Source organism: Ochotona princeps, chromosome 8, assembly GCF_030435755.1.
Source record: "Ochotona princeps isolate mOchPri1 chromosome 8, mOchPri1.hap1, whole genome shotgun sequence".
In the NCBI taxonomy this organism is placed as follows: domain Eukaryota; kingdom Metazoa; phylum Chordata; class Mammalia; order Lagomorpha; family Ochotonidae; genus Ochotona; species Ochotona princeps.
This window is the reverse complement of record NC_080839.1, coordinates 60,322,303-60,346,633: the sequence shown is the minus strand read 5'-3', so window position 1 is coordinate 60,346,633 and position 24,331 is coordinate 60,322,303. Positions and strand designations below refer to the sequence as shown.

Sequence of the window (24,331 nt, the reverse complement as noted above, 5' to 3'; positions counted from 1 at the left end):
TAACCTTGGCAAGAACAGTTCTAGTCACAAACCAGAGAACATGTGGTGAGGGATGCAGTGAGAAGCGGGTCCTGCAGATGGATCCAGAAAGCACTGGAAGCTTCTCTGAGAGGGAACCCCAAGGGCTCTTCAGCTTTGAAAGAAGCAGCAGGGGCAGAGGCTGAGCCAGGGGCCTCCTGAGGGTGGTGGTGCTGGTCTGAGCAGATTTGGATCTGCCAGCCAGGTCGGATTCGCCATGAGGCTCATGGAACAAGCTCTCTGACCCCTCGCTTCCAGGTGGCACTGCCCAGGGGCAGGCTCTTCTCCCTCTATGTGTCCCCTGGTGAGCGGGCAGTACCCCGGGCCCTGCCTGACCCACTGACACTGCCAGCAGGGAGGACATTCACTCCACTGTAGTTGATGGGACAGCTGCTGTCCTTCAGGCATGAGGCTGCCTGTTGCTGCCTTTCAGAGGGATTTTAAGAACACACAAGCGCAGTGGCAGAAATGAGCTCCCTCCTGCTCCTCTGGGGATCACCAGACCCCAGCGGTCATGTAAAAGCAGATGGCATGTGACCCGACTGTCTCCTTGTGTGGCACACGGAGCTCGTTCCCAGACCCAGATATTTTACCTGGGACTTGGCTTTCTCGCCAGTGGACTTGCTGCAGGGACTCAGCTTCAGGTTTGGGTTCTCTTGGTTGCTGGGCCTCTGTGATTCCAGGCACCTTTGCCTCTGTCGGATGCTGCCCTTTTGGATGGAGGAATCGTTGGGGATCCTGGAAGGAAAGGGTGTTGCTGTGTGAATGGAATGGTTATCTTCCAGAAATCGGTACTGCTGGAACTCTGCTGCCATGAAGGAGACAGCAAAGAGTTGAGGGGACAGGGTCTGCAAACTCAGGTCTTCAGATCAGGACCTTGGGCTCAGACCCCACAATTCAGAGACACTGCCACCCACTGCCCCTCCTCTAAACCCCTGTGGTGTCAGGGATTTCTTCAACCCTTCTCCCTGTGCTGTCCCAGTATCAGCAAAGGCTCCAGCAGGTACAGGTACCTGAGCTCTGGGTAGACATTCTCCAAGTACCACTTGAAGCTCTGGCACTGCAGGCTGTTCCTCAGCAACACTCGGTTCTGAATGCTGGGAGCGGCAGGGAGGGGCATGCGAAGACAGAAACAGGCTGTCAGAGGCTGCGGAGTGAGCACTAGGCACAGCCTTGCCAACAGCCTTGCCCCTGGGCAGGGAAACAGTCCAGGAGGAGGGCTGGCTCCAGACAGAGCTGTGGAAATGCTCAGCAAGACCTCACAGTGTGGCTGTGGTGCACAGTGATACTGAGGGTTCAAAACGGAATCTGGGTTGAGGGGTAGGGAAGGGGTTACTTTTCATTAAGAATAAAGCAGCTAAAATACTCAGTGTGTTACTAATTTACCATAGGGGTTCTGGCTGCCTCCCTACAGCCTCTCTCTGCAGCTGTGAAACCATGCCCCCTGGCCCCAGCCTCCGGAGCTCTCTACATCAGTCCTCCAGGTCAAGGCCCTGGGCAGGATCTGTTCTCCAGATACCCCTCAGGCTTCTGGCATGAGTGGAGCCTCCAATCCCCATCACAGGGTGAACTGCATAGCTTTCAGGTAATTCTGGCACCTGGAAAGAGGAGGGGCAGGTGAGGTAAGGGGAGGAGGGCACAGAGGAGCAAAGTGAGATCAGCAGGGAGTAAGAGAAGTCGTGTGGGCAGAGCTGCACTTGGGTCCCAGAGTAGATGTGTTGGGGAGAAGAGTGGGAGGGAGCAGCAAGAAGGAGCAGAAAATGGGGGGCAGGGTAGGTGGAGGTGCTGGGATGGAATGCAGGGGTTCAGAGGTAGCATGTGCACTTGGATTACCCCTCACTATAGGTGCAGGGATGGGGTGTTGGAACAGAGCTGGGGACAGGCTCAAGCTGTTACACAGGGGAGGGGATGAAAAGTGACTTCTACCTCCTGCCACTTGAGCCAACCCAATTGAACTTGCCCTGCCTCTCAGCTGCCCCTCTCATGTCCCCCTGGGCTGCTCCGGGACATGCAGAGGGCACCAGCCACATCCCCTCCCCAAGGCCAGGGAGGAGGGTAGCCTGGGAAAGAGGATGAATGGTCAGCATTCAGGGAGCATGGGAAAGCAGTGTCAGGGGACAAAGTGGTGACTGCTTGAATAGGGCCAGGAGCAGAGATAGGAGTCAAAGTGGAAATCCATTTTCCAACCTGGGCAACAGGGGTAGGGAATGTGGGCTAAGAAGCAGGTTTAGGAGCAGACTTTGAGTTCTGGTTAGACCTTGTTGAGATGCAAGTACCCTAGAAGACATCCAGGTGGAGACGGCCAGCATATTCTTGCATTATAAACTCTGGGAGTTCAGACAAGAGGTCCAGGTTAGAAACACATTCATATCCTGGTAGCACAGGAGCAGCCTCAAGTTCCAGGGAGGATGGGTTGTAAGAAGAGGGCTAGGAAAGAGGAAACAGAGCCCTCCAGGTGGGACCCTGAAGGTGGAACCTGGCAGTGGCTCACTAACAGGGAACAGTGGGAGGGAGACATCACTTGTTCATGTAGATGGGGACAGTCGGGGGTACCAGGGAGGCATCACTGCATCCTGGGAAAAGTGCCGCAGGCAAGAGATGGGAGTCTAGGAGGCAGTGGAAGCACTTGAGGGGCAGTGTCCATAGGCTCTGCAAATGATAATGGCCGCTGCCCACGCCAGGTCAGTGAGCTCCCTGGGGCAAGGGCAGAGGCGGCAGTAGCAGTGTGGATGCTCCACGGGAGATTCTACTATGCACACCAGGTGGGGAACCTTCTCAGGCCAGCATCACCACCCCCTGGAGAGCTTGTTACAAATCCGGACCTCCGGAGTCAGAACCCGCCTTTGGACAGGGTCCCCAGGAGCTGAGCTGTATATGAAAAGTTTGAGAAGCCCTGTGCCAGGAGGTGGTGAAGCTAGGCAGCAGGAATTCAATACATGTTGATTTATGAATGAGTGCAGGATGGAATGGTGTGGCTGGGATCCAGGCAGAGTGCTGGCCTGCTGCAGTGGCAATCACACCCTTTCCTTGGAGACAGAGCCCCAGAAGAATGGCACAAACGCAATGGACGCCCCATGTTTGTCCTGAGAAGTTGATGTTGCCTGTTTTCATTCAAAGTTGGGCTGGGGTAGGAGGAGAGGAGACAACTAAGGATGAGTGTGGGAGAATGATGGCCAGGAAGGGCAGCTGGGCCAGTTGGCACTCCATGGGCCTCGCTCAGACTGATGACCACAGAGCACTGCTGGTGGCACTCCCAGCTACTTGCAGCCCTGCTCAGCAGTCTCATGCAGGAGGAGGAGAGGTGACAAAGTCAGATTCATCCAGGGTGGAAAAATGTGGGGTGAGGTGGAGCCAGGGAGTCACTAGATGGTCAATGAGGCAGAGGATCTTCTGAGCTTTGCTTCTGATCAAGAGGGCAGACTCCAAGTTGGAGAAGCAAAGGGCTAAAGAGAAGCTGGGGCAGGGGACAGGCCTGGCCAGTGGACCAGAGGGATGAGAGCCAGTGGCCTCAGAGGGCTGGAGAGAAAGTGTGGTCTTAGGATTTCCAAGGTGAAGTTACTTTGATTTTTATTTAATCTTCCCAGACAGTTGTGGGATCAACCTGTGACTCACGGGGAATCTAAAACATCACAGCAAAATCTGCTCCACAGCCTTCGTGACTAGTGAGTGCCCAGACCACTGTGACAAGAAGACCCGAAAGCAACATAAATGACCAAGTAAATGTAAATCAAGCCTCTCATTTTTTTTAAAACTCCAGTCAGCTCTAGGATGGGGAGTGCCATGTCATCTAGTTTAGGAAGCGAACTGGTACAGTTTGAGTGCCTGCACCTGCCTCTTAAGAGGGCTGTGATCTGGGGCCAGGACCACCACCTGTATAAGCCTCAGTCTCCTCTTATCATACAGTGGGGACCAGTCTCATTTTCTTGCAATCTAAAAGGGCAAATGATGCATGTCATGCAATGGTATCTCATTCTTAATAATCACACCCCTCCCTGTTCTCTTTCCCTGGGCACACCTGAGCAGGAGACACTGTGAGCAGGGGAAGCGGCTTCACCCAGAGGGGCCCCAGCTGCCGCTTCCGCAGCCCACCTCTGTACAAAGCCAGAAAGCTGAACCCTTTGTGCAAGGCACAGCTCAGTTCCCCTAAGGAACTCACAGCTCCAGCCTGTCAGAAAGCTCTGCCACAAAAGTGGTATGAAGCCCTGCAGATACAACTCGGCTGCAGCGCCAGGGTCTCAGAAGGAGAGCCAGCAGTAGCTCAGGGCAGCAGCTGGGCTCCAGGCCTGTGGCCATGTTACACCTGCCAGCCTCCTGGCCTTGATCTCCTCACTGGGAAAGGATACTCACCTGCCAAAGGGCCTCTCCAGGGCGAAGGGCCGGGCAGCATAATAGTATTGTTTGTACTCATCCATCCAAACTTCTGCCGTCCGCTTGGTGTTTCTGGGGAGTCAGAGTGTCAGGAAGCGGCCAGCTTGCTCTCTCTCGTTCGCTGTCTCTCTCACACACACACGCACACACACACGTATGTGGAGCCAGCATGAGTGCATCAGACCAGTGATGCACCTGCTCTTGGGGCAGCCTAGCCCAACCTGGCCTAGGCCCACCCTGGTTTCCAAAAAAGCTTTGTCCCCAAGACAGCACACATTGAGGAGTAAGAACAGAAGGTACAGGTCAGAGAAATCGTGCCGGAACGAAAATCCCTGACTCCCAAAGAAACAGGAGAAAAGGTCCAGGAGAAGCAGGCAACCCATCTGTTTGCTGCCGGCAACTCTCAGTGCAAGGCACGGCCCCAGCTCTGAGCCCTTGCTTCCGGCGCTCAAGTGGCTCAAGTCCTAGCTCCCCAAGCGGAAAATCTGCATACACGAGGTGTCCCCACAGGCCATGCAATTAGTTTGGCACAGGTGTATGGAATTAAGTAATCAAGCCATTGCTTTCAGACCTCCAGCCGGGATGCTGGAATTGTTTTAATCAAGTGTTTGCTCGGAGTCTGACCCCAGAGATTCTTCCAGAGAGAGACAGACACTGTGGATGTCATCATGCAGCACTCGGGGGTGCTGGGGAGAGAGCCATGAGTACAGCCCTCAGAGAACAGGGAGGGGCTTGGGGGCCCAGGCAGCAGCAACGAGACCTACAGAAATGAATGTGGGGGGGTCTAATTCAAAAAAAGGTGGTCTTGCAGATCCTAGATCTGCGTCTCAGAGGAAGTATTTGCTGCAGCAATGTGGTGAGCCCTACAAAGCGGGCACCTAAAATGACAGAGGCGCCTTGTGTGGGCAGGGGAAGCAGTTAACAGGGCCTCCCACTGGCCTAACAATCAACAAACTGGATACTGCTGAGTGGATGCTAAGCCACGTTTCTCTACCCACCAAAGGGCCATCAGTGGCGAGCAGGATGTACGCTGGGTGGGGTTCAGTCTCCCAGATCAGCGTCTGAAGCTCCAGGCTCTGCATCCACACTCCCCTCCCTCCTTCCCTCCCAGGGAAATCTTTGTGAAACCCACACAGTTTCGGGGGATCCTGCCTTTGCCTCCCTGTGACTCCCTGCCCGGTCAATTTTCTCAGCTCCCCTGGCTTAGCCCACTGCGTATCTGCAGCAGGTGCTGTGGACTTGGCCATCGACTCCTCTGAGATGGCTGTGCCAAGACATATGGCACACCTGTTTGTGCGTGTGGCAGACCCAGCAGGAAAGCAAAGGAGGACAAGGATACCCCCAAGAAAGAGTCCCTGCTTCCAGCAACAGGGGCGCAGAGTTTCCCCCACACAAGTGGAAAAGGAAGAGTGAAGGAGGACGAAGAAAAGGGGTGAAGCTATCAGGGGAGAGGGAGAGAAGCTGGAGGAAAAGAAGTTAAAGGGCAGAAAAAAAGCAGACCTCAATGACTCTGAGGAGAGAAAGCAGGGGAAGCAGAAGAGGGCGTGAAGAGTGGGGGCAGGGTGGGAGGAGGCGCAGTACTCCCTGGGCTGCTGAGCCAAGGTATCATAGTAATGACAAGCCATCCTCCAGCCAGGAGGGGAAACCAGGGCCTCAAGTCCTGCCCTGGCCCGCACCCCTTTGCAGAACTGGCCAGGCCCCTGAGCTCTATCTGCTTACACTTCCCCCCATCCCTGCATCTTCCCCCAGGACTGACTGCCTCACCCCATCTCCGCGGGGACCCAGCTTGAAGGCAGTGAGAACTTCTCAAACTGGCAGCAAAACGTGACCATTTCTCCCTGACTTTCACAACCCTCAACCAGCATGATGGTGCTGATCAGTGGTTCAACATGGCCTTGGGCAATGTGGAACCTACGGAGGCTTTCGGGGGAGTACTAGGGAAGTCTTGGTCCCAGTGCTGAAAGCAGCAGCCTGACTCCAGCCCTGATGGAGCCCAGGGAGCAGATGTGCCACTCCTGTCCAGCCAGGCATCTGGGCAAACTCACAGAGCCCCAGAGGTGGCTGGGAACCCCCTCAGCCATGGCCACTACCCTGCTGCTGCCCACACATGCCAACTTCTGGGTGCAAACTTACTTTATGTATGTGTTGGCGTTGCCATTAGGAAAAACGTATGGGTGCTTCTTCCGGAAGACGTGCCCCACTCGGCTACACGGGATGATCTCCAGGCTGCCCCTGCACATCCACACTCTGAAGGAGATTTCTGCAAGATAACCACACTTTTCTAGTCACCTCCTATTCCTGTTCCACCTGTTTCAAGGTAGCAGGTGCTAGGGAGTCCCCTACCTCCCCGCACCCCCATCCCCCTGCCCACTTCAGGCCTAGAGTGCAGTGGCTAAAATTAGACTGCACAGCCAAAATGTGAGTTCCACCAAGGCCAGGCAGCCTCGGTGATTCCCTCAGCAGATGGGAGCCAGCGCTAACACCCTGGAGAGTGGTGCAAGTTAATATGGAAACACCTCAGTGGCCAGCAGAGTGCAGATGGGGGGGTGGGCTGGGGAGAGGGAGTACACTGGGATGGTTTAACTTGGCAAAGAGAAACCTTGAGAGCAAGGCAGAGAGTTGCTATGAGTACATGGAAAGTTCCAGCGTAGAAGATGGATTAGACTCATTCCCTGCATCATCCCCAGAGGGTTAGAACCAGGACCGAGGAGAAAGAAATTCCATTCCATCCCATTTTCAAATCAGATGCAGGTCCTAAGATCCAGGATAGGCTTAGAAAACTACATGGCAAGGATGCAACTGAGAGGACTAAGCCTCAGAAGGCACCAGGACCAGGTGCTCCGAAAGCTTTGTCCTTGCTAAGACTGCAATCCAACCATGGGGTACTAGTCACCTGCGTGACAGCTGGAACAGGAAGAGAAAAAACAAGCAGGAACCAAAAGCCAAGAGGAGCTGCAGAAAAATGCTGGGCCCCGAGCTGTTGGTGGGGATGCTCCAGGGTGGGCATCTTGCCCACACAGCATCACTCCCAACTACTGGCTATTGCAGGAACCTGAGAGATGGCTGGTAGGTGGAGCTGGCAGAGACTGGTATTTCTCCCTCCTTGCCATTGCTCTCCAATAGCCTTCAAGCAGAGCTCCTGCCTTGAGTGAGGAGCCATGGCCAAGCAAGGGGGACTGGGGAGTGATAGGCAGGGTGTAGGGGAGGGAAGTTTGTCATTGCCGTGGTGTAGAATCGCCAGTGCCTGCTGCTGCTAAGTATCAGAACAAATGGCAGAATGTTTTATTATTGCTTTGCAATCCTCTACAGAGAATGCACTCCCTTGTCTGCATGCACCAGGAGCAGACCCTCTCTCATACTCCCCTCTTTCGATCTCTGGCTATCCCTGTCTGGTCCATGTTAGGTAAAGAAGTGTGAAGACAGACTAGCTCATAAAACCAAAAAGATCACAGGAGTGCTGTCCCTGGGAGGGGCATGTGGAGACAGGACAGGTGTCCACAGGCAGGTGAGGAAGACATGGGTATTCTAGGGCCTCCCACTCCCAGCTTTCTCTGTACCCTCCAGCAAGTGCTGCGTTTCTCATTGGGGTCCTCCCTCCCAGCCACTGTTGCTTCTACTTCCTGTTGTTCTTCTCCAAGACCCGAGCAGGTGCCTTGGCTCAAATCCTCCACAGTGATCCTCATTGCTGTCACTCACCGGTCCTCAACCACACTGCCTTCTCGTCCCCCATCTCTTGTCACATCTGCTCGCAAAGATCACCCTGAGTACCTTCACTCCATCACTTGTGGGCACTTGGCCCTCAGCCCGCTGTAGCTCCATCCCAGGGTTGGGGAACAGACTGAAGCAACAAGAAAGGACTTCTCATCATGGCAACAAAATGATGGTAAGAACATGAGGGGAAGGGCCTGGTGGCATGGCCTAGTGGCTAAAGTCCTCTCCTTGAACGCCCCGGGATCCCATATGGGCGCCGGTTCTAATCCCGGCAGCTCCACTTCCCATCCAGCTCCCTGCTTGTGGCCTGGAAAAGCAGTAGAGGATGGCCCAAAGCCTTGGGACCCTGCACCCGCATGGGAGACCCGGAAGAGGTTCCTGGTTCCCGGCATCGGATCGGCACAGCACCAGCCATTGTGGTCACTGGGGAGTGAATCATCGGACGGAAGATCTTCCTCTCTGTGTCTCCTCCTCTCTGTATATCTGCCTTTCCAATAAAAATAAATAAATATTTTTTAAAAAAAGAACATGAGGGGAAGAAGAAATGGTAAGAGCTTGGCTTTGGGCTTAGTGAGCTGGAACCTGCAGTGACCTATTTGCTCGGCATCCCTGGAAACCTGTTTCAGCTCACTGTCAGAGATCAGAAAAACACTCCACAGGACTGCTGGTGGTGCCAAGTGAAACAGACTTTAGAGAAAGGCTGAGTGGAAAAGGGAAGACCAGTGGTGGGCACTGAGATACGTTCTAAAGCCAGTCTCTAAACCACAGAGCCAGGGTCCATCCCTCCACCTGGACCCTGTACACCTGTGGGAAGGGCACACAGTTCCCTTCCCCCTGACTTCTACTGCACCTCAGACCCATGGTGTGGAGCTAGTGGGCATGTGGCTGGGGTACTGTTCGAGTCCTGTCCACCCTCACCACCCCTCGTCTGGTGTTTGCATGAGTCACTGAGCATGGCATTGCTTGGCCAACTGCCCCACACCTGCCTCCCTCCCTGCAGTGAGCACCTGGGAGAAGTCCAAGGGGTTGGTTTGTGGGGCTGTGTCATTGCATGTGTGAATTCGATTTGGGATGTCCTAGCCAGTCAGCCTTCTCCAGAGACTGCAAACAAGATGTGCTCCAGAACCCAAAAAGGAACATGCACGCTCTCATCCCTCAACGCTGGAGATGGAGGCCTCACTTCCCAGATAGAACCTGCATACTGTGTGACAGCTTTCTTCCAAAGTTAGGCCTGTGTTTCAGCAACAGTCTCTTCCACGTATTCAAATGAGACATATGTCTCTGCTCATTTGCAAGGCAAATTCCCCCAGTCTGGGCCCCCACCTACTATCCCAGGTCCTGCACACTATTCCTCCTGGGCCCAGCAGTTTGTTTCTCTCTGAGTCCACTGACCTCTCACCTCTGCCACGGTCACAGGCAGGCCCTCCACTTGCATGACACTGTCCCCTGGCCTTGGTCGGCCTTCACCTTCCTTCAGATCACCTGGCATCCATCTCCAGCTTCACCCTGGGGTGGTTCAAATGCTGATTCCTCCTCTTACCTTCCTCGATGCTAAGGACTCGCCTCCACCCACCAACTCCAGACACCAATGCAACCTACAGAAACCTCGTATCCCTTTCTGCCTCTCTCCTGCAGCTCTACTGCCTCTTCTCCACTGAATCGTGCCCTCCTCCTCTTCCTGTGTCTTACTTTAGAATAGAACCTGTGAGTATTATTACAGTGCAGAAGTGGCTCTGATAAGACCACTTGCAACTAGTAGCAGGGAACCCACACCCATCTCTCCAACCCCAAAAGCCACTCTCTTGCTCTGACATCATCCTGCCTCAACAGCCAACCTCTCCCACTGGCCAGTGGAGCTACAAGCACAAAGATATAGACTTCAAGGCATGCACAGATGAACAACAGGGACAAGCATTAACCAGCTTTCACATTTCTAATTTGTTGACTCATTCACCCAATCCTGAAAAACATCTGTCTCAGTTCTCCTGCAAGCCACCTGCTGCCACTCAAAGGCACTGCAGCTTGGGATGAGCTGGGAGGCTCCCTACTCTGGGACCCAGATGTTCACCTGGAGGTTAGAGAGGTACCAAGCTTGATAATGACAGCTACAATTAGGGTGATTTGCAAGTGCTAAAGTCCAGGACACACAGTCACCCTCCCCTTACCATACAGTGTGTCCTAAGTCTGCGAGCTGGGCCTAAAGCTTACATTTAAGATGTCTTGGGATCTTGAGGCCCATGCAAAAAAATAAGACAGGTAGGTGTGAGGCAGTGGGGCTCCCCTGCTCTCCAAGGATGTAGGCTCTACCCAACCATCACCTCTTCAAAAAACGAGAATGGAGCTGAAGATCCTGGGTGGGCATCCCTCAGCAAGGGGTTCCTGCTGAATCAGCACTTACACACTCTCCCTGGGAACGGACATCATCCACGCCCAAAGCCACTCTGAGTTCCAGGCAAGGAATCAGGATGCCCCTTCAGGGGCACTGCAATCCTCCTGCCTCCTTCAGATTTCTGGTCAACGTTTGAGAGCACACAACCCTCTAGGCATCCATGCCCAGCTCTTTCTTTCCTTCTCTGTCTGTACTGGTCCACCAGTGGCATGCACTAGCTCTCTCAGAGTCCCTGCTCTTCATCAGATATGGCCAGACCTGCCAGGGTTGGGGATGAGCAATTTGGGCCTGGGGTCAGCTTTCTCCCCAGTAAGTGAACCACAGCTACCATTTTACTGCTGCTCATCCCTACTGGCCTAGGCTCTAGCCTGGCCACATTATAAACTGGTTCCTAAACAAAGACAAGGGGTCCCATTCCACATGGGGGCCACACCAGGAACCATCTAAGATGAGACTTCAAAAAGTTCCTTTAAAAAGGGATTAAAACCTAAGTTTATTTGGGGCAAAAGAATATTTTGACACCCATACACAGTTGTTTTCTTAAGATGCATTTTCCACGAACTTTCTGAACTCCCTCTTACCTGGGAGATGGTGGGTGCACAGTGGTATTCATTCTACCTTGGCCAAGTTTAAAGCTACTGAGAACAAAGGATAGAGAGAACAGTAGTAGGCCAACAAGGTCATAGACGCTCGCTCCCCTGGCTGCCGTCATTCCTAAGTCATCTATGTGCCTGAGCAACTGGGATTTTCGCTTTCTGTCATTATTCTTCAATCAGTACATAAATCTGAGTGACTACATTGGCCTTGAAATGGTTTCAAGGCATTTCAAGGCATTTCACTAGGACAGCCAAGGCTGTATGAAGGTCCTGCTTCCAGAAACGCATTAACCACAGGCCCAGTGTGGGCACCAATGGCCATGGAACCACAAATGCAAGGTGATATTCATCAGTTCAGATTCCTGTTGAAAAAGGAACAGCTCATGTACAGCAGAACTCAGCCAACTCAGGGTGTTCAGGAGCAGCTGGGAAGGATGGCCTTCAGGTTCTCTTGCCTGGGCTTGGAGCTTAGCAAGGCTAAATCCCAAACCAGGATGAGAGCAGTAGGCTGCTCTAGCTTCCCCTCTTCCACTCCAGGGAAGGATGATTTGTCAGCCGACTTGGATGTGTTTCTAGGATGGGGCCATTTCCCTAACACCAAGCCACCCAGCATGGAAGGGCTGAGGTAGAGTAAGAAAGCACTGGGGATACACTTTCAGCTGGTCAGACACAACTGTTCTTGTATGAACGCTGCCCACATATTGCTTAAAGGGGAAGGCAGCCGACTCTGGTAGGGCAGAGGCACCTGTGTCATCGAATTCCTCCTCACAACTGTTCTGTGACATGGGTGTGACCACAACAGCTTTATATTGCTGGAGCATGAAGCACCACAGATTCAGCAGGTGAATGTGGACCGGTCTCTTCCTTGAGGGCCCAAATCAAGGGAGTCAGCAGGTACGTGTTGCTTCCTAGAGTTTCAGGCAATGCTCAGTCCCTTAGAGTTGCACAAGTGAGGTTTCCAGTTCCTAGCTGACTGCTAGTCCAAGGCCTCTCTCATCTGCCTCCATGCTGTTCCCTCCATCTCAAGACAGCAGTGGCTGGGCAACTCCTGCTTCCAATTCTTCTCATTTCTCCTCTTCTGCCTCTGGCTGAGAAAGGTCTCTGCTTTGAAGGGTTTGCGTCACCAGCCTGGATGGGTTTGGATAATCCTGCATAATCTTTTGAAAATCATTGATTGTGACCTTATCACATTTGCCAAGTCCCTTTTCTCTCTCTCTCTCTCTCTCTCTCTCTCTCTCAATCTCTCTCTCTCTCTCTCTCTCTCTCACACACACACACACACACACACACAAGCACAGAGGCATTGGTGTGTGATGATTTCTGAGCACCACCTCATCTCTCCAGTGCTAACTTCAGCACCTGCTGTGCTTTGGAAATCCCCAGTTCTAAATTCAGGAATCCCATATTCTCCTTTCACGTGTGTGCCAAGGCCTCCTTTTTTTGGAAACATGCATCCCTTCTCCCCGCCACTTACACACACACACACACACACACACACACACACACACACACAGAAATTTTTACTGGGTAACAGATTTTCTTTTCTCTGCAAAGACCAAAAGCTAAAAGTGAGATGTGGTTCAAAGTAAGTAGATAGATTGCACATATCCTGTGTTAGGTAAATGAGAGTTTAAGCATCCAATTTTAATGCAAATTAACTTCTGAAAAAAAATCTAAGAGCCATATTTCTCTAAAGCCTGCTCAAGGGCTGAACTGTAGAGGTAATTAGCACGATTCAGCTCATCTTAGAAATACTGTAAGGAAATGATCTCACTAGGGCCAGGGAAATGAGTGTGTGTGTTGGGGGTGGGAGGAGAGGTGGTCTACTAAGGCCTGGAATGGCTCTCATATGCCCACTGCTACCAATCCACCAGCAGCTGCTTCTAACAAATAGAGGCCAAGTTGGGGCAGGGCAAGAGCAGTGTGGCATCGAGCACTGGCACGGATGCCCTGGCCAACAATTTTGTGTATTATATTTTTATTTGAGAGACAAGAGAAGAAAAGGGAGAGAAGGGAAAGTGGAAAAAGAGAGAGAAGAAAGAGATCCTATTATCCTGTCTAATGGTTCATTCCCCTAATGTCCACAATGGCCAGGGCTGGGCCAGTCTGAAGCCAAGAGCCTTGGAACTCGATCCACTGAGGTGGTAGGGACCCGAGACTAGAATCATCATCTGCTGATCCCTAGGGTCTGCATTAGCAGGAATCCTGAATCAGGAGCAAAGAGGAGCTGGAACAGGAGCCCAGGATCTGAGGCCTAGCATTCCCAACTGGCCTCTTAGCCACTAGGCCAATCACCTGTCCCTGTGCTATGAAACAAAGTCAACATAACACACACATTCACACACATCTAGAACACAGAGAAACTCTATCTACTTCTCAGAAAGTAGAATTAATCTCAAGTTTAAAAGGAACCCTTAAACATGAAACGACATCCATTCGGAACAGTCTCATGCAAGGTCAGCCCTCTGTATCCACGGATTCAACCAACTATGGATTGAAATAATTCCTAAAAAACTGTGTCTGTACTAAACATGTGTAGCCTTTTAATTTACTTGTCATTATTGCCTAAACAGTACGGCACAGTCATTCATGTAGTGCTTATGTTGAATCCTAATAACCAAGAAATGATTTACCGGGCACAGGAGGATGTACAAGGGCTCTATGTAGACACCATGCCGTTTTACATAAGGGACTGGAGCACCTGCAGAGCTCGGTGTATATGGGGGTCTTGGGTCTGACCCCATGTGTACAGCCAGGGCCGCCTTTCTCTGGCTGAGTCCCCAGCCTTCTCAGTGTCTTGCTTTCGGAACACAGGTTGAGCGCCAAGTACCTATTGTTCTGGGCCCCAAGAATGAGATCTGGCAGTGCCTCTGAGGAGCTGCAGGTTTGGCAGGAGGCAACGCAGGCCAGCAGGTACCGATGGATAAACAAATACAGAAGAGGGCTCAGCAGAGTGTCAGTGGAGGGCCAGGAGCTGCATGGCACGGAGTGAGGGAGAGGTGGGCGAGAGGGAGATGGGAAAGGTGTCCTTTTTCCAGAGTTGCCTGCACAGTGCAACCAGCATCTGGGACCTATGGGAGGGCACATTCTGGGAAGTGTGAGAGGCCCCTGGGAGGCAGGATGGGCTGCTGAGGCAGGACCTGGGCAGGGGCCAAGTTGAGTACTGTGGGCCTCCTGCTTAGTACACAAGGGTCGCTGCTGTGGATCCAGGTTGAGGAGGGGTAGGAAGGCTGGCATTTCAGAAAGAACTCTTGGGCAGGAATGGGCGGAAGGGGCAGCCTTGACATGAGTAGAACTGATGTGGAGGGAATTGGTAGGGACAAGAGAAGGTGACAGGTGTGACACCAAGGGGAGTTGTCACAGCTGCAGGACACAGTGATGCAGGCAGGCTCTTTACTGCCGCAACCCAGATCTAGAATTCTTGAACTGACAGGCCACCTCCTTTACCCCCTTGCCTCATTTGTCCCTTGCAGCTGAAGTGACACTCACACACTCCAGCCAGCCCCCTTTTCCAATTCTCACTTTCACCTGCTCATTGCCCTGTGATTCATCACCAGCCACAGATGGGACAGTATTCCCGGGACAGATGTATCCATCATGGAAAGGCACTACATTCCCTGGCATAGCCAATGCTTAAGAAAAACAAATTCAGAAACAGTTTTGCAAGTGCTATGGCACGCTCTAAAACAATGGAAGACTGGGATGAAGAAAAGAACGAAGTCCTTGTGGCAGCTACCTCTGGTGCTTTCCTGTGGCTTAGGATATAGTGGGATGGATTGTCAGGTGCCTTTCCCATCCCTCTCCCTTTTGTACTCAAATTAGCCTGTGTTCCCGCAAAGGACAAGCAGGCAGGCAAGGTGTGATGGCTACTTGACCTGGGCAGGTGGATGTTAATATGGCTGTGAGAGAAAGCTATGGGTAGGCTGGTCCAGAATGTTCTGTGGTTGTAGCTGACACATTGCCTCAGTCCACATGGAACTGCTATTGTGAAGGCAGGGGAAGGCAGACTAAAGCGGGAGTCAGTATCCAGCCTGCAGCAGTGTCCTCAAAATTCCATCAAAAAGCTGTTCAACAGTGAAAATGAAAAAAAATCAACACAATAAATTTTAGAAAGAAATGTCTCTGTGTGTCAATCCTGCTGCAAATAAAGCTTTGTGAAACTTTGTTTTACCTTTGTCAAACCTGTGATTAAGAACGACATATTACTATAGCTTTAAAGATCAGGCATTCCTAAAATGTATTTTATATGAGTGAAATGGACATCTTTTCATTTGCTTATTATTTATAGCTCTCACTTATAGCCCACTGAACTGGCCTCTTTTTTATTTTTTTATTTTTTTTTACTTTTTACTGGTTGAACTCTATTCAGTAGAGCAGTAAGTCGTGGTCTGTAATGTTACCTCAAAAATGAAAGAAAAATAGAAAAAGAGTGGGTGGATGATAGAAGCAACACTGCATTCTTAGAATTGCTTCTATGGACTACGTTGAATCTGTTCTGTGTTATTTTACATCACATTAACATGAGAATTCTGTTGTAGTAACTATCACACATTTGCAGTGACCCTGAGCTTCTAATGTATTCATAAATTCCTTGAAGCAGTTTGTTAAACACACACACACACACACACATACAAAGCACAGTATCGCAAGAATATTCTCAACAAGTGCCCGTGTTGAGCTGTGGATGGTGAATGCATCCATCTGGGAAGAGACTAGATGACCGCTGTCCATTAAATTGCTGCACTGAGGCTCCATCAGCCACCTGCCAGGGGTGCGGTGACTGCCAGGGCATACATCGGCTCTGTCCAGCAAGACAGCACTCCCTGCTCCATGGAGAATGTGAGGGTTTACCTAGCCTGAGTCCACCTGGGCAGGTGCAGGCAGGCGTGGCCTTGAACCCCATACTAATGGTCTCCTGTCATGTTCCATGAGGCCCTGGAAGATGGGTTCCTGGGGCCGGGTTTCTGATTAGTTTACTGAGCTTCCAGTCTGGCCCCCACAGGGCAGGACTTTTCTGATGGATTTTTCTACAGGGCCCAGTTTGGGTGAACAGGTGCTATGGGTTGGGACAGAAGCAATAGATTACCAAGAAATAATTCTTAGTGATAGATGAAGAAAGCCATAAAGCATGTTGAAGGCAGGAATGGGATAAAATGCTGATGGCACCAATGCTGGGGATCACAGCCGAATGCCCACAGGAGCCCCAGGGGTCACGAGCTGGCCCAATCATGGTACAGGGAGCCCTCATTGTACACCTTCCCTGGCGCCCGGCGGGGAGGGGGGGAAGGCAGGGATTATGGGATGCTCCCTCTTAGTCTACCATCATCTATTCATTCCAGAGTGCTATTGAGGGCACTACATATGTTGAGCTCTGAGGACAAAGCAGACTACTCTCCCTGCCCTGGCACAGTCTACATGCTGTGACTTTCTGAGGCCCAAACTGTTTCCTATAAACTCAGTCCAAGCACCCCACACAGGGCCAGGATTTTGCACACTCATCTCAACAGACTGCAAGGCCAGCACAAGGAGGTTGGCATCCCAAAACGACACTGTTCCCTTGAAAAGGAGACGGCAGGGGTGGCCATTTAATGTCACTGGCTTTTCAACATTTCCTAAACCCCAACCCTGCACTACAGTGGCCAGGCTCAGCAGCCACCTGCTGGCATGGTGGGAGCCCCGTAACCAGCCCTTCCCCCCCACAAGTTCTTGTTCCACTGGAAGACAAGGGCAGGGTTATGGTTAGGTTTTCCACAGCAGTTAACACAGACACAGCTCATTAACTCAGGGCCAACAGTCCTCCTCACAGTCACCTGAGGATATTGGTGGATATAACACACACCACTGACTGCTTCCTCAGTCTCTCTTTGCAGTCTCCTTCCAGATCCAGATTCCAAAGTTCAAGGTTTGATCACACCAAGCGACCCAGGTTTGGAGTTCCTACTTGGTCTTCCTAGCATATCTATGTCCCTCTGGTCCTAACAATCTGTCTGGGCACAAAACTCCCCAGGACCTCAGCCTCCATGCAACCCCATGCTGAAACTGCCTTGCTAACCACTGGCAACAATGGTTGCTTGGGCACCCCACTCAGTCTTGTCCCAAAGGAGTGATTTACTCACCCCCTCCCTGGCACCTGCGACTTTGTAGCTCTTCCCCATTGGGGCCAATGACACAGAGATTCCCATCAGGATGCATGAGACAGGGACTCACCGAAGTTCTCTCCACCCCAGATGTCCATGTCTACATCATATTTCCCCAGGTAATCGAACCAGGCTTTGTCGATCACGAAGAGCCCTCCAGCTATGACTGGGGTCCTGTGTGTTTGGGAGCAAGGAAGGGAGGAATTCACTTATGGAAGGAGATCACTCTCAAACCGCTCTACCCCAGAGCCCAGACCTCAGGGTCATTGCCTTCCTGTTCCCGTCCTCTTCAGAGGGGTCAGCACATTTCCCAGTGACCTAAAGTAAAACTCTGCTCCAGAGATTTTCAATGCATTATGAACCTGACCTTGCAAATGGGCAAACTTGCTACTCATCACCCGTCCCACAGATGCTGGAACTCACTCAGGACCCAGATGCTTGGATGGCCGGCAGGGTTTCCCCAGCTCCTGTCCTGGGGAACACTAGCTTGTGCCCTGGGTCCCACCCCATTCCCATTGGGTCTCCATCTGACTTAAGGGACTTCAACCAAAAACGATGGCGCATGTTCCACAGAGCAGGCACAGATGCAGGGCAGGTCAGCCACAGGGCGAAGGTCGCCCAGGCCAACGCCTTTCCTGCTGTTATTCAGGTACTTCCGATCCTCTTGCCATTCCCCTCCCCTAGCCACCACCACAATAACATCCTCTCCTGAGGAAAGAAGTATTTTAGCTTGGAGATTCCCAAGGGACCTGTGATGCTCTCTCTAGTTTGAGACAGAACATCAAGGCTGTTCTTTCTTAATTAAGAGTCCCTATGCTCTCTATGCTACACTAAGCCTCAGCTGAAACTAGAACTAGGTCACAGCCTGCTACCATCTACAATGGGACACTATGGGACCTTAACTACCGAGTGTGGATGAGGACAAGGCCATCCATGGCATGGCAGCCCACAACTCACACTACATGTATGTTCTTACACATTATAAATAGGATGGCTTAATGGACATCAGTGGCCCCATGCCTTCATATCAGCCCCCACTGACAGCCTCCCCTCCACCTCTCTGAGCTGAACCCTGACAGTCAAGATCCAGGAGCTCCTGGTCCCCAAAGACCATTCCCTTCCCCACCAGAGTGCCAAAAGGGACCCTCTTGGACTGCAGCATTAGCAGAAAGCAAAAGAGCATCACAGCGTGTGTGACAGCCAACTACACTGGGTGCCTATTCTGTAGCTCAGGTTTCCACCAGGCCCCCAACCTCTTAGGTAAAAGTCTGCAGGAGGACAGAAACTGCTAAAGATCAGGGCAGGAGTGAAGGTGACCTGGCATGAGGCTCTGCTCACCTCTTCCCAATCTGTGGAGCAGCTTATGTGTCCTGTTCTCCATGAAGCAGGAAGGGCAAAAGGATGCAGTTGCTCACCTCCCCCTTGCTCTGGTCCCTCCTACTTACCGAATGGGCTCGGTAGGGTCCAGGCGCCGAGCCTTCTGCTCTGGGGAGAGCTGCTCCCATTGGAAGTGGAGGCTCCAGTCAAACCCTGAAATACAGCAGTCTGGCTGATGCGCTCTCTCAAAGTACCTGGAAAGCTTGCTCATGCTGCACCTTTTCCAAAAGTTCAAGGATGTACCAGGTCCTGGGGAAGCTGTTGTCCTAGGACAGCAAGGAAGTCCTGCTGGGCTGACAGCTGCTGTCTCTCTATTGGGTGGCCTCAGGAAATGAAGGACAGAGAGACCCTGGCACAACTGATGGGCAGTTATGGAATGTGATCCTTGGCCTTGAACCCTAGGAAGGTGTAAGCAGCAAGTTTGGGAAAGGTCTCCAGCTTACTTAAATCTCTCAGGGCCCAGGGTTAACACTGGGCCCTGGGCAGAGAGTTGTGGCAGGTCTCCATGAGGAGGGGGTGGTATGACAGAAGATCTCCATGGGAGGTAGCAGAACCCAAGGGGTCCCACATACCTGGGGGAACCCTTACAGTCTCAGGTCTTGGTAAGCCAAGAGTAGAGCTGGAGGTCAGGGGATACCCTCTTATTCACAGTCCCGGTGGTAAGGGCCAAGTTGGAGTATATTAACAACAGGTGTGTGATTTGACATGGGCACCTCCAGTAGAGCCAGGGATTTTGCAAAAGTTCAGATCTCCTCAACCCGCAGGCCTAAGAACCTTAACTTGGCTCTTGATGCTGGTCAATACTGAAGCTTTGACCATGTAAGAGTCATATGCTTTAAACAGCAGCTCCTAATGTGTGATCCAAACACAGCATGCTACTGCTGACCCCTCCTTTTAGGGGTATGTCACCGATCTCACAAGTATTGAGCTAATGCAGCCAGGGAAGCCCTCCCACCTTCTCCTAAATGTCAGTCACAGCCCCAGATCTTTTCCATCACCCCTAAATGACACTCCATCCCAGAGAAGCCTAGAACCCTCTGGAGCCAGGCAGATAGATGTGCATGAGGATGGGCAGCTTCCCCCATGGAAAACACAGGGCCAGAATTGCCAGAAAAACCACTTAAGGGAATTTCCCTCACCCCCACCCCATTTGTAGTAATGACTAAGAGGAAGAAAGGCCTTCCTGGGAAGAAGAAAAGGCATGAACCCCACTCACCTCCTCGGAGCTCCGAGGCCGACTCAATGTAGTTGAAGGTATCCAGATTGATGATGTCGATCACAGGGCATACAACGCGCGTGTAGTCCTGTATGTAAAACAGCAGGTGCTGGCTCAGTGTGCATGGGGAATTTCGTAGTGCCAGAGATAGGCTTTGTGGCCATGATTGGGTACTTTCTCCTTTTGGTTCTCCATTCTATTGAACAAGGAGCCCTGACAGTTGGGACGTCTCAGGTTTAAATGTATATGATGCTGTGGAGTCTTTCCTGGGTGGTTGGGGGTGCCTGAGCATGGACTGTGGGGAAACTGGTAGAAGCTGGTGGGGGGGACCAAGGGAGGGGTACCCAAGTGGGGGGAACCCAAGGGAACAAAGGGAGGCAGATGCCAGTGGGGCTCCACAAGGCCAAGCAGTTAGCTGGAAAGGTGACCCCAGGCTGCAGTCTCAGGCATTGCCCCACCCCAACAGTGGGGATTTCTGAGCTCATTCCACACCCACAGCTTCTGCTAGCAGCTCTGGAGAGCTCCAACGGGTGGACAGATGCACCTGTGCCTCCAGCCCAACCGACATCCATCCTCGCTTCCAACTTGGGATCCAACACGGCACCACCCACTCCCACATGGCATTTCACTTGGCATTCTCAAGGGTGGCTCCAACAGCTTCTCCCCATACACATTCCTTCTTTATTTCTGTTAACAGCCCGCCTCATACCCTCCCCCCGCCACACACACACAGACAAAACTAAGTTTCAACATTAATCTTAGAAGCTTCATCCTGCCCATCAACTGGATCTAGCTCTATGGCCTCTAAGATGTCCCCCTTGAATTCACCTGCATTTCCTGCCCCTTCTCATACCTGGGGCATGGCACTGGACCCCTAAACTCTACTCCACCCCACTCTCTTCCCACTTTGTCCTACATGGAGCTGTCACACCTCTTTCCCATGTGCAAAATGACCCTGCCACTCAAGAGCTGAAAACTGAAACTGCCTCTAAGATAACGAACAAACTCCTTGGCATGACATCCCAAATATTCAAAAACAGCCTCACTTCCACCTAGGAGTGAGAACACGCAGTGTCTGTCCCAGCAGAATAACCGTCATCGCAGGCTTGATGAGGAGGCAGAAGGAGGGCAGAGGGAGCCTGGATAACAGGTCCCAGAATAGTGAGGATGGATGAATGATGCCTCATGTTCTGTGGCTCACACAGTAGGCTGCATAGGCTTTCCAACACTCTATTATATATTCCAACACAGCGAGAAGATTTTGAATGCTTCCAAATACAAAGACTTGAAAACTGCTTGAGATGATGGATGTGCTAATTGTCCTGACTTGATCATTACACATTGTATACACGTATTGAAAGCTCACACAATGCCCATGAATATGCACAATCACCATGTGCTGATGAAAAAAAAAACCCAGCCTGAAAGAGGACTGCATACAGCTTTCCTCACCACTTGCTGCTCCCCCAAACCACACTAGCTCAAACCACAAAAAATCACCCAGGGAACATTTTTCAAAATATGTAAACTGAAGTCTCCAGTTCTCAGGGACCAGCAGGACAACGCACATACCATTTGCTTTTTTAAAATTTCCCAACATTGGGTGAGCACCTTTGTACCAGGCAGAAAATCTGGCTGCCCACAGCACTGTAAATGAAATGGGTGGACACCCAGACACTTGTGCAGAGCTGGCTACAGGTCCAGCAGCCCAGGGGCCCCTAAGGGCACTTGCAGCCAGGTGGGATGGCTCTTCCTTCAGTTCCTTGCACCAACCACCCACCCACCCAAGGCTGTATCACTGGGAATCTCTGCTCTCCTTGAAGTCATTCCATTACCAGGTTCCATCTTTCCCCCTGGATGAAGCTGTCTTCTTATTTGAAGCTCCAGATTCACCGAGTGCTGATTTTAAGTTCACAGACTTAATGTGGCCCTCTGCCTCCCACGTGCAATTCATTCTGACAGCAAGAAGCGTCTCTGAAAACCAACCAAGCCGCAAGGAAAGCAATGCTCATTTCCAAGGCATGGCTCCTGCCACCGAAGCATCACAGCTGTTTCCTTTGCTGTCACACTGCACCTGCCCAGCTGCCACAGCTCCTCTGGGGGGGGTCTTCCCAGGCTGCTGACATGGGGTGTCTGTTGACACACAATGCACACTTGTGTGCGTGTGCATACACACATGCTCACAGGGATGCTCTCATTGCTTCTGCTTTGTCCTAGGAAACCAGAGGTCTTTTCTTTGGGGAGAATTACAGTCTTTGCCAAGCTGGGAGCACCTGCAGTGGTACCAGGTCCTCCTGTGGATCTCTGTGCAATAAAGGGTTGATCTTGCCCAAAGATGCTCAGTCCCTGCCAAGCTGCTGGGAGGCAAGCTGAGTCCTTGGAATGCCTAAAAGAGTATCCTTGCTGACCTGGGTGCCTTGGCTTATACCTGAGAGGCTATGCGGAGTCAACTCAACTTGACCTCTGGAGGGGTATGAGGGTCCATGAGGATAGTCAGCTGTGGCCATGTGACCAGCTTCGAATAACAAGGTATGGGCAACATCAGCACAAGACTGGATAAAAAAGCTATGGTTCATCTACTCCATGGAATACTACTCAGCTATTAAAAAAACCAAAATGCAGTTCTTTGTGGCCAAATGGACCAAACTGGAAACCATAATGCTAAGGGAAATGAGCCAATCCCAAAAGGTCAGATACCACATGTTTGCATTAACTTAAGAGGATACGATGTTATGTAAAACATGTTATTTTATGTATATTATGTTATATGTTGTGTATAAACTAAAACTGAATTGACAATGAGGTGATCACAGAAGATGGTTAAGAAATCGCAATTGTTTTTAACATATTGGTTACTCAATACTATAACTATTAGTTACACTAATTGTTGCTGAGGGTATGTTGGAGCCTTTAATTGATTGGGTTGATAATCTGATAGTTCGGCCCTCGGACCGGACAGGGTCTCCCCAAGAAGCTGAGGAACTAGACTGGACTATAAGATGTTGGACTCTATGTTTAGTTTATGCTTGCAAAGAGGGAATCTCAACTGTACTTGATCAGTGGATATGCAACAAGGTGGAATATTCCACATGGGGGGAGGGCGGGGGAGGGGTAGGGTGATTCCCAGTTCCAACGAAACTGTATCACATAATACAATGTAATAAATGAATAAAAAAAATTAAAAAAAACAAGGTATGGGCAAGCCTTCGTGTTGGTGACACCCTCAGTGTGTTGCCACACACCCTTGCTGGAACAAGTGCTTAGCCATAACACACTACTAAGAGGACTGCACCAGAATCTGGGGATTTCTGCCCTTTCCTCTAGTCCTGTCACAATTCAGGGGTGGCATCTGAACAGCTGGGAGTCACAGATACCAGACAAGCAAGGGCTGTTTGGGGTTAAGAGCTGTGTGCTAGCTTGACCTTGAACGGGATCTGAGAGAGTTTATACATGAGCCACCAAAGCCAAGACACGGCCTCTTTGGGGGATCTTGGGGGTCCGTTTCTGTCCCGCAACCCCAACCCCATCCAGAGCCTGCTGGGTAGCAGGTGTTCCATCAGCACTGGCTAAAAGAGGACATCTGTTAACTCCCTCTGAGGACACTGTACTGGCATTGGCAATGAGAAGGCCAGTTAACTGCAGGTGAGCTGGAGGCTCACGGATTGAGAGTCTCCCAGTGAAACAGAAGATCCATTAAAGGTCCCTGCTGCAGGTCCCACAAGATGCATCTTTGCAGCTAGGGCCACACTGAAGCTCAACTAGCAGCAAGTAGAGTCCCCAGCAGATCCTGGACTCCACCCCCTTTTCCCCACCTTCCTCAACTCCAAGCCTGTATTCACCCTAGCCCAGCCTTTACTAGGAGCCACAATAGAGATTGCAGGTGCCAGCCAAAGGCTGTCAATCATCCCTGCCATCCCACCTCTAGTTTTTCCAACAAATCTTCCATGCCATCAAAACCACACCAGGAGTGGGCAAACCCAAAACTTCTGGGGAAGTTCCCTTGGATCATCACCCAGCATTCCTGACAATCTATTATGCTTTAGGAATAAGAACTCACGGGAGTAGGTAACTCCAATGCAGATGTAGACAGCCTCTAAGCTGGCCTGAAGGGAGGGCTGTGGAGGGGGGAGTCCTCAAGGAAGTGACACTGTGATACAGGGACACATTGGCAGGACACCTGGATTCCCAGTCTGGTCCTGCCATCTTCATGTGTGATCTAGACTTGATCTTGGCCAAAAGGCTGAGCAGTGAAAACATGTGTGATCTTAAACCAATACGTGTCTGTTGGACTCTGTTTCTTCATCCAGAAGGTGAAGACAGATGATTGTACACAAAATAATCTGCCTTTACAAAAACATTCACTTTACTTGAAAGGCAGAGACAAAGGGGGAAGGAGGTGGAGAGAGACGTATCGATCTTCCCTGTGTCGGTTCACTCCCCAGATGCCTGTAAAGGCCAGGTTTGGACTAAACTGAAGTCAGGAGCTCAGAGCTCCACTTGGGTCTCACACATAGGTGGC

General features: G+C 51.3%; 1 protein-coding gene across 2 annotated transcripts in view; it reads right to left on the bottom strand.

Moving 5' to 3' along the window:
* GALNT14 (polypeptide N-acetylgalactosaminyltransferase 14) overlaps positions 1–24,331 on the bottom strand; it is a 196,343-nt gene that overhangs the window by 8,122 nt on the left and 163,890 nt on the right. For both annotated transcript variants that reach the window (XM_058668119.1, XM_004582712.3), the window contains exons 7-13: positions 19,813–19,900; positions 18,665–18,749; positions 17,290–17,393; positions 6,520–6,646; positions 4,366–4,458; positions 1,032–1,115; positions 612–756 (exon numbers count right to left, since the gene is read on the bottom strand). In XM_058668119.1, the coding sequence (XP_058524102.1) occupies positions 612–756; positions 1,032–1,115; positions 4,366–4,458; positions 6,520–6,646; positions 17,290–17,393; positions 18,665–18,749; positions 19,813–19,900 (726 nt within the window). The remainder of the gene's footprint in view (positions 1–611; positions 757–1,031; positions 1,116–4,365; positions 4,459–6,519; positions 6,647–17,289; positions 17,394–18,664; positions 18,750–19,812; positions 19,901–24,331) is intronic.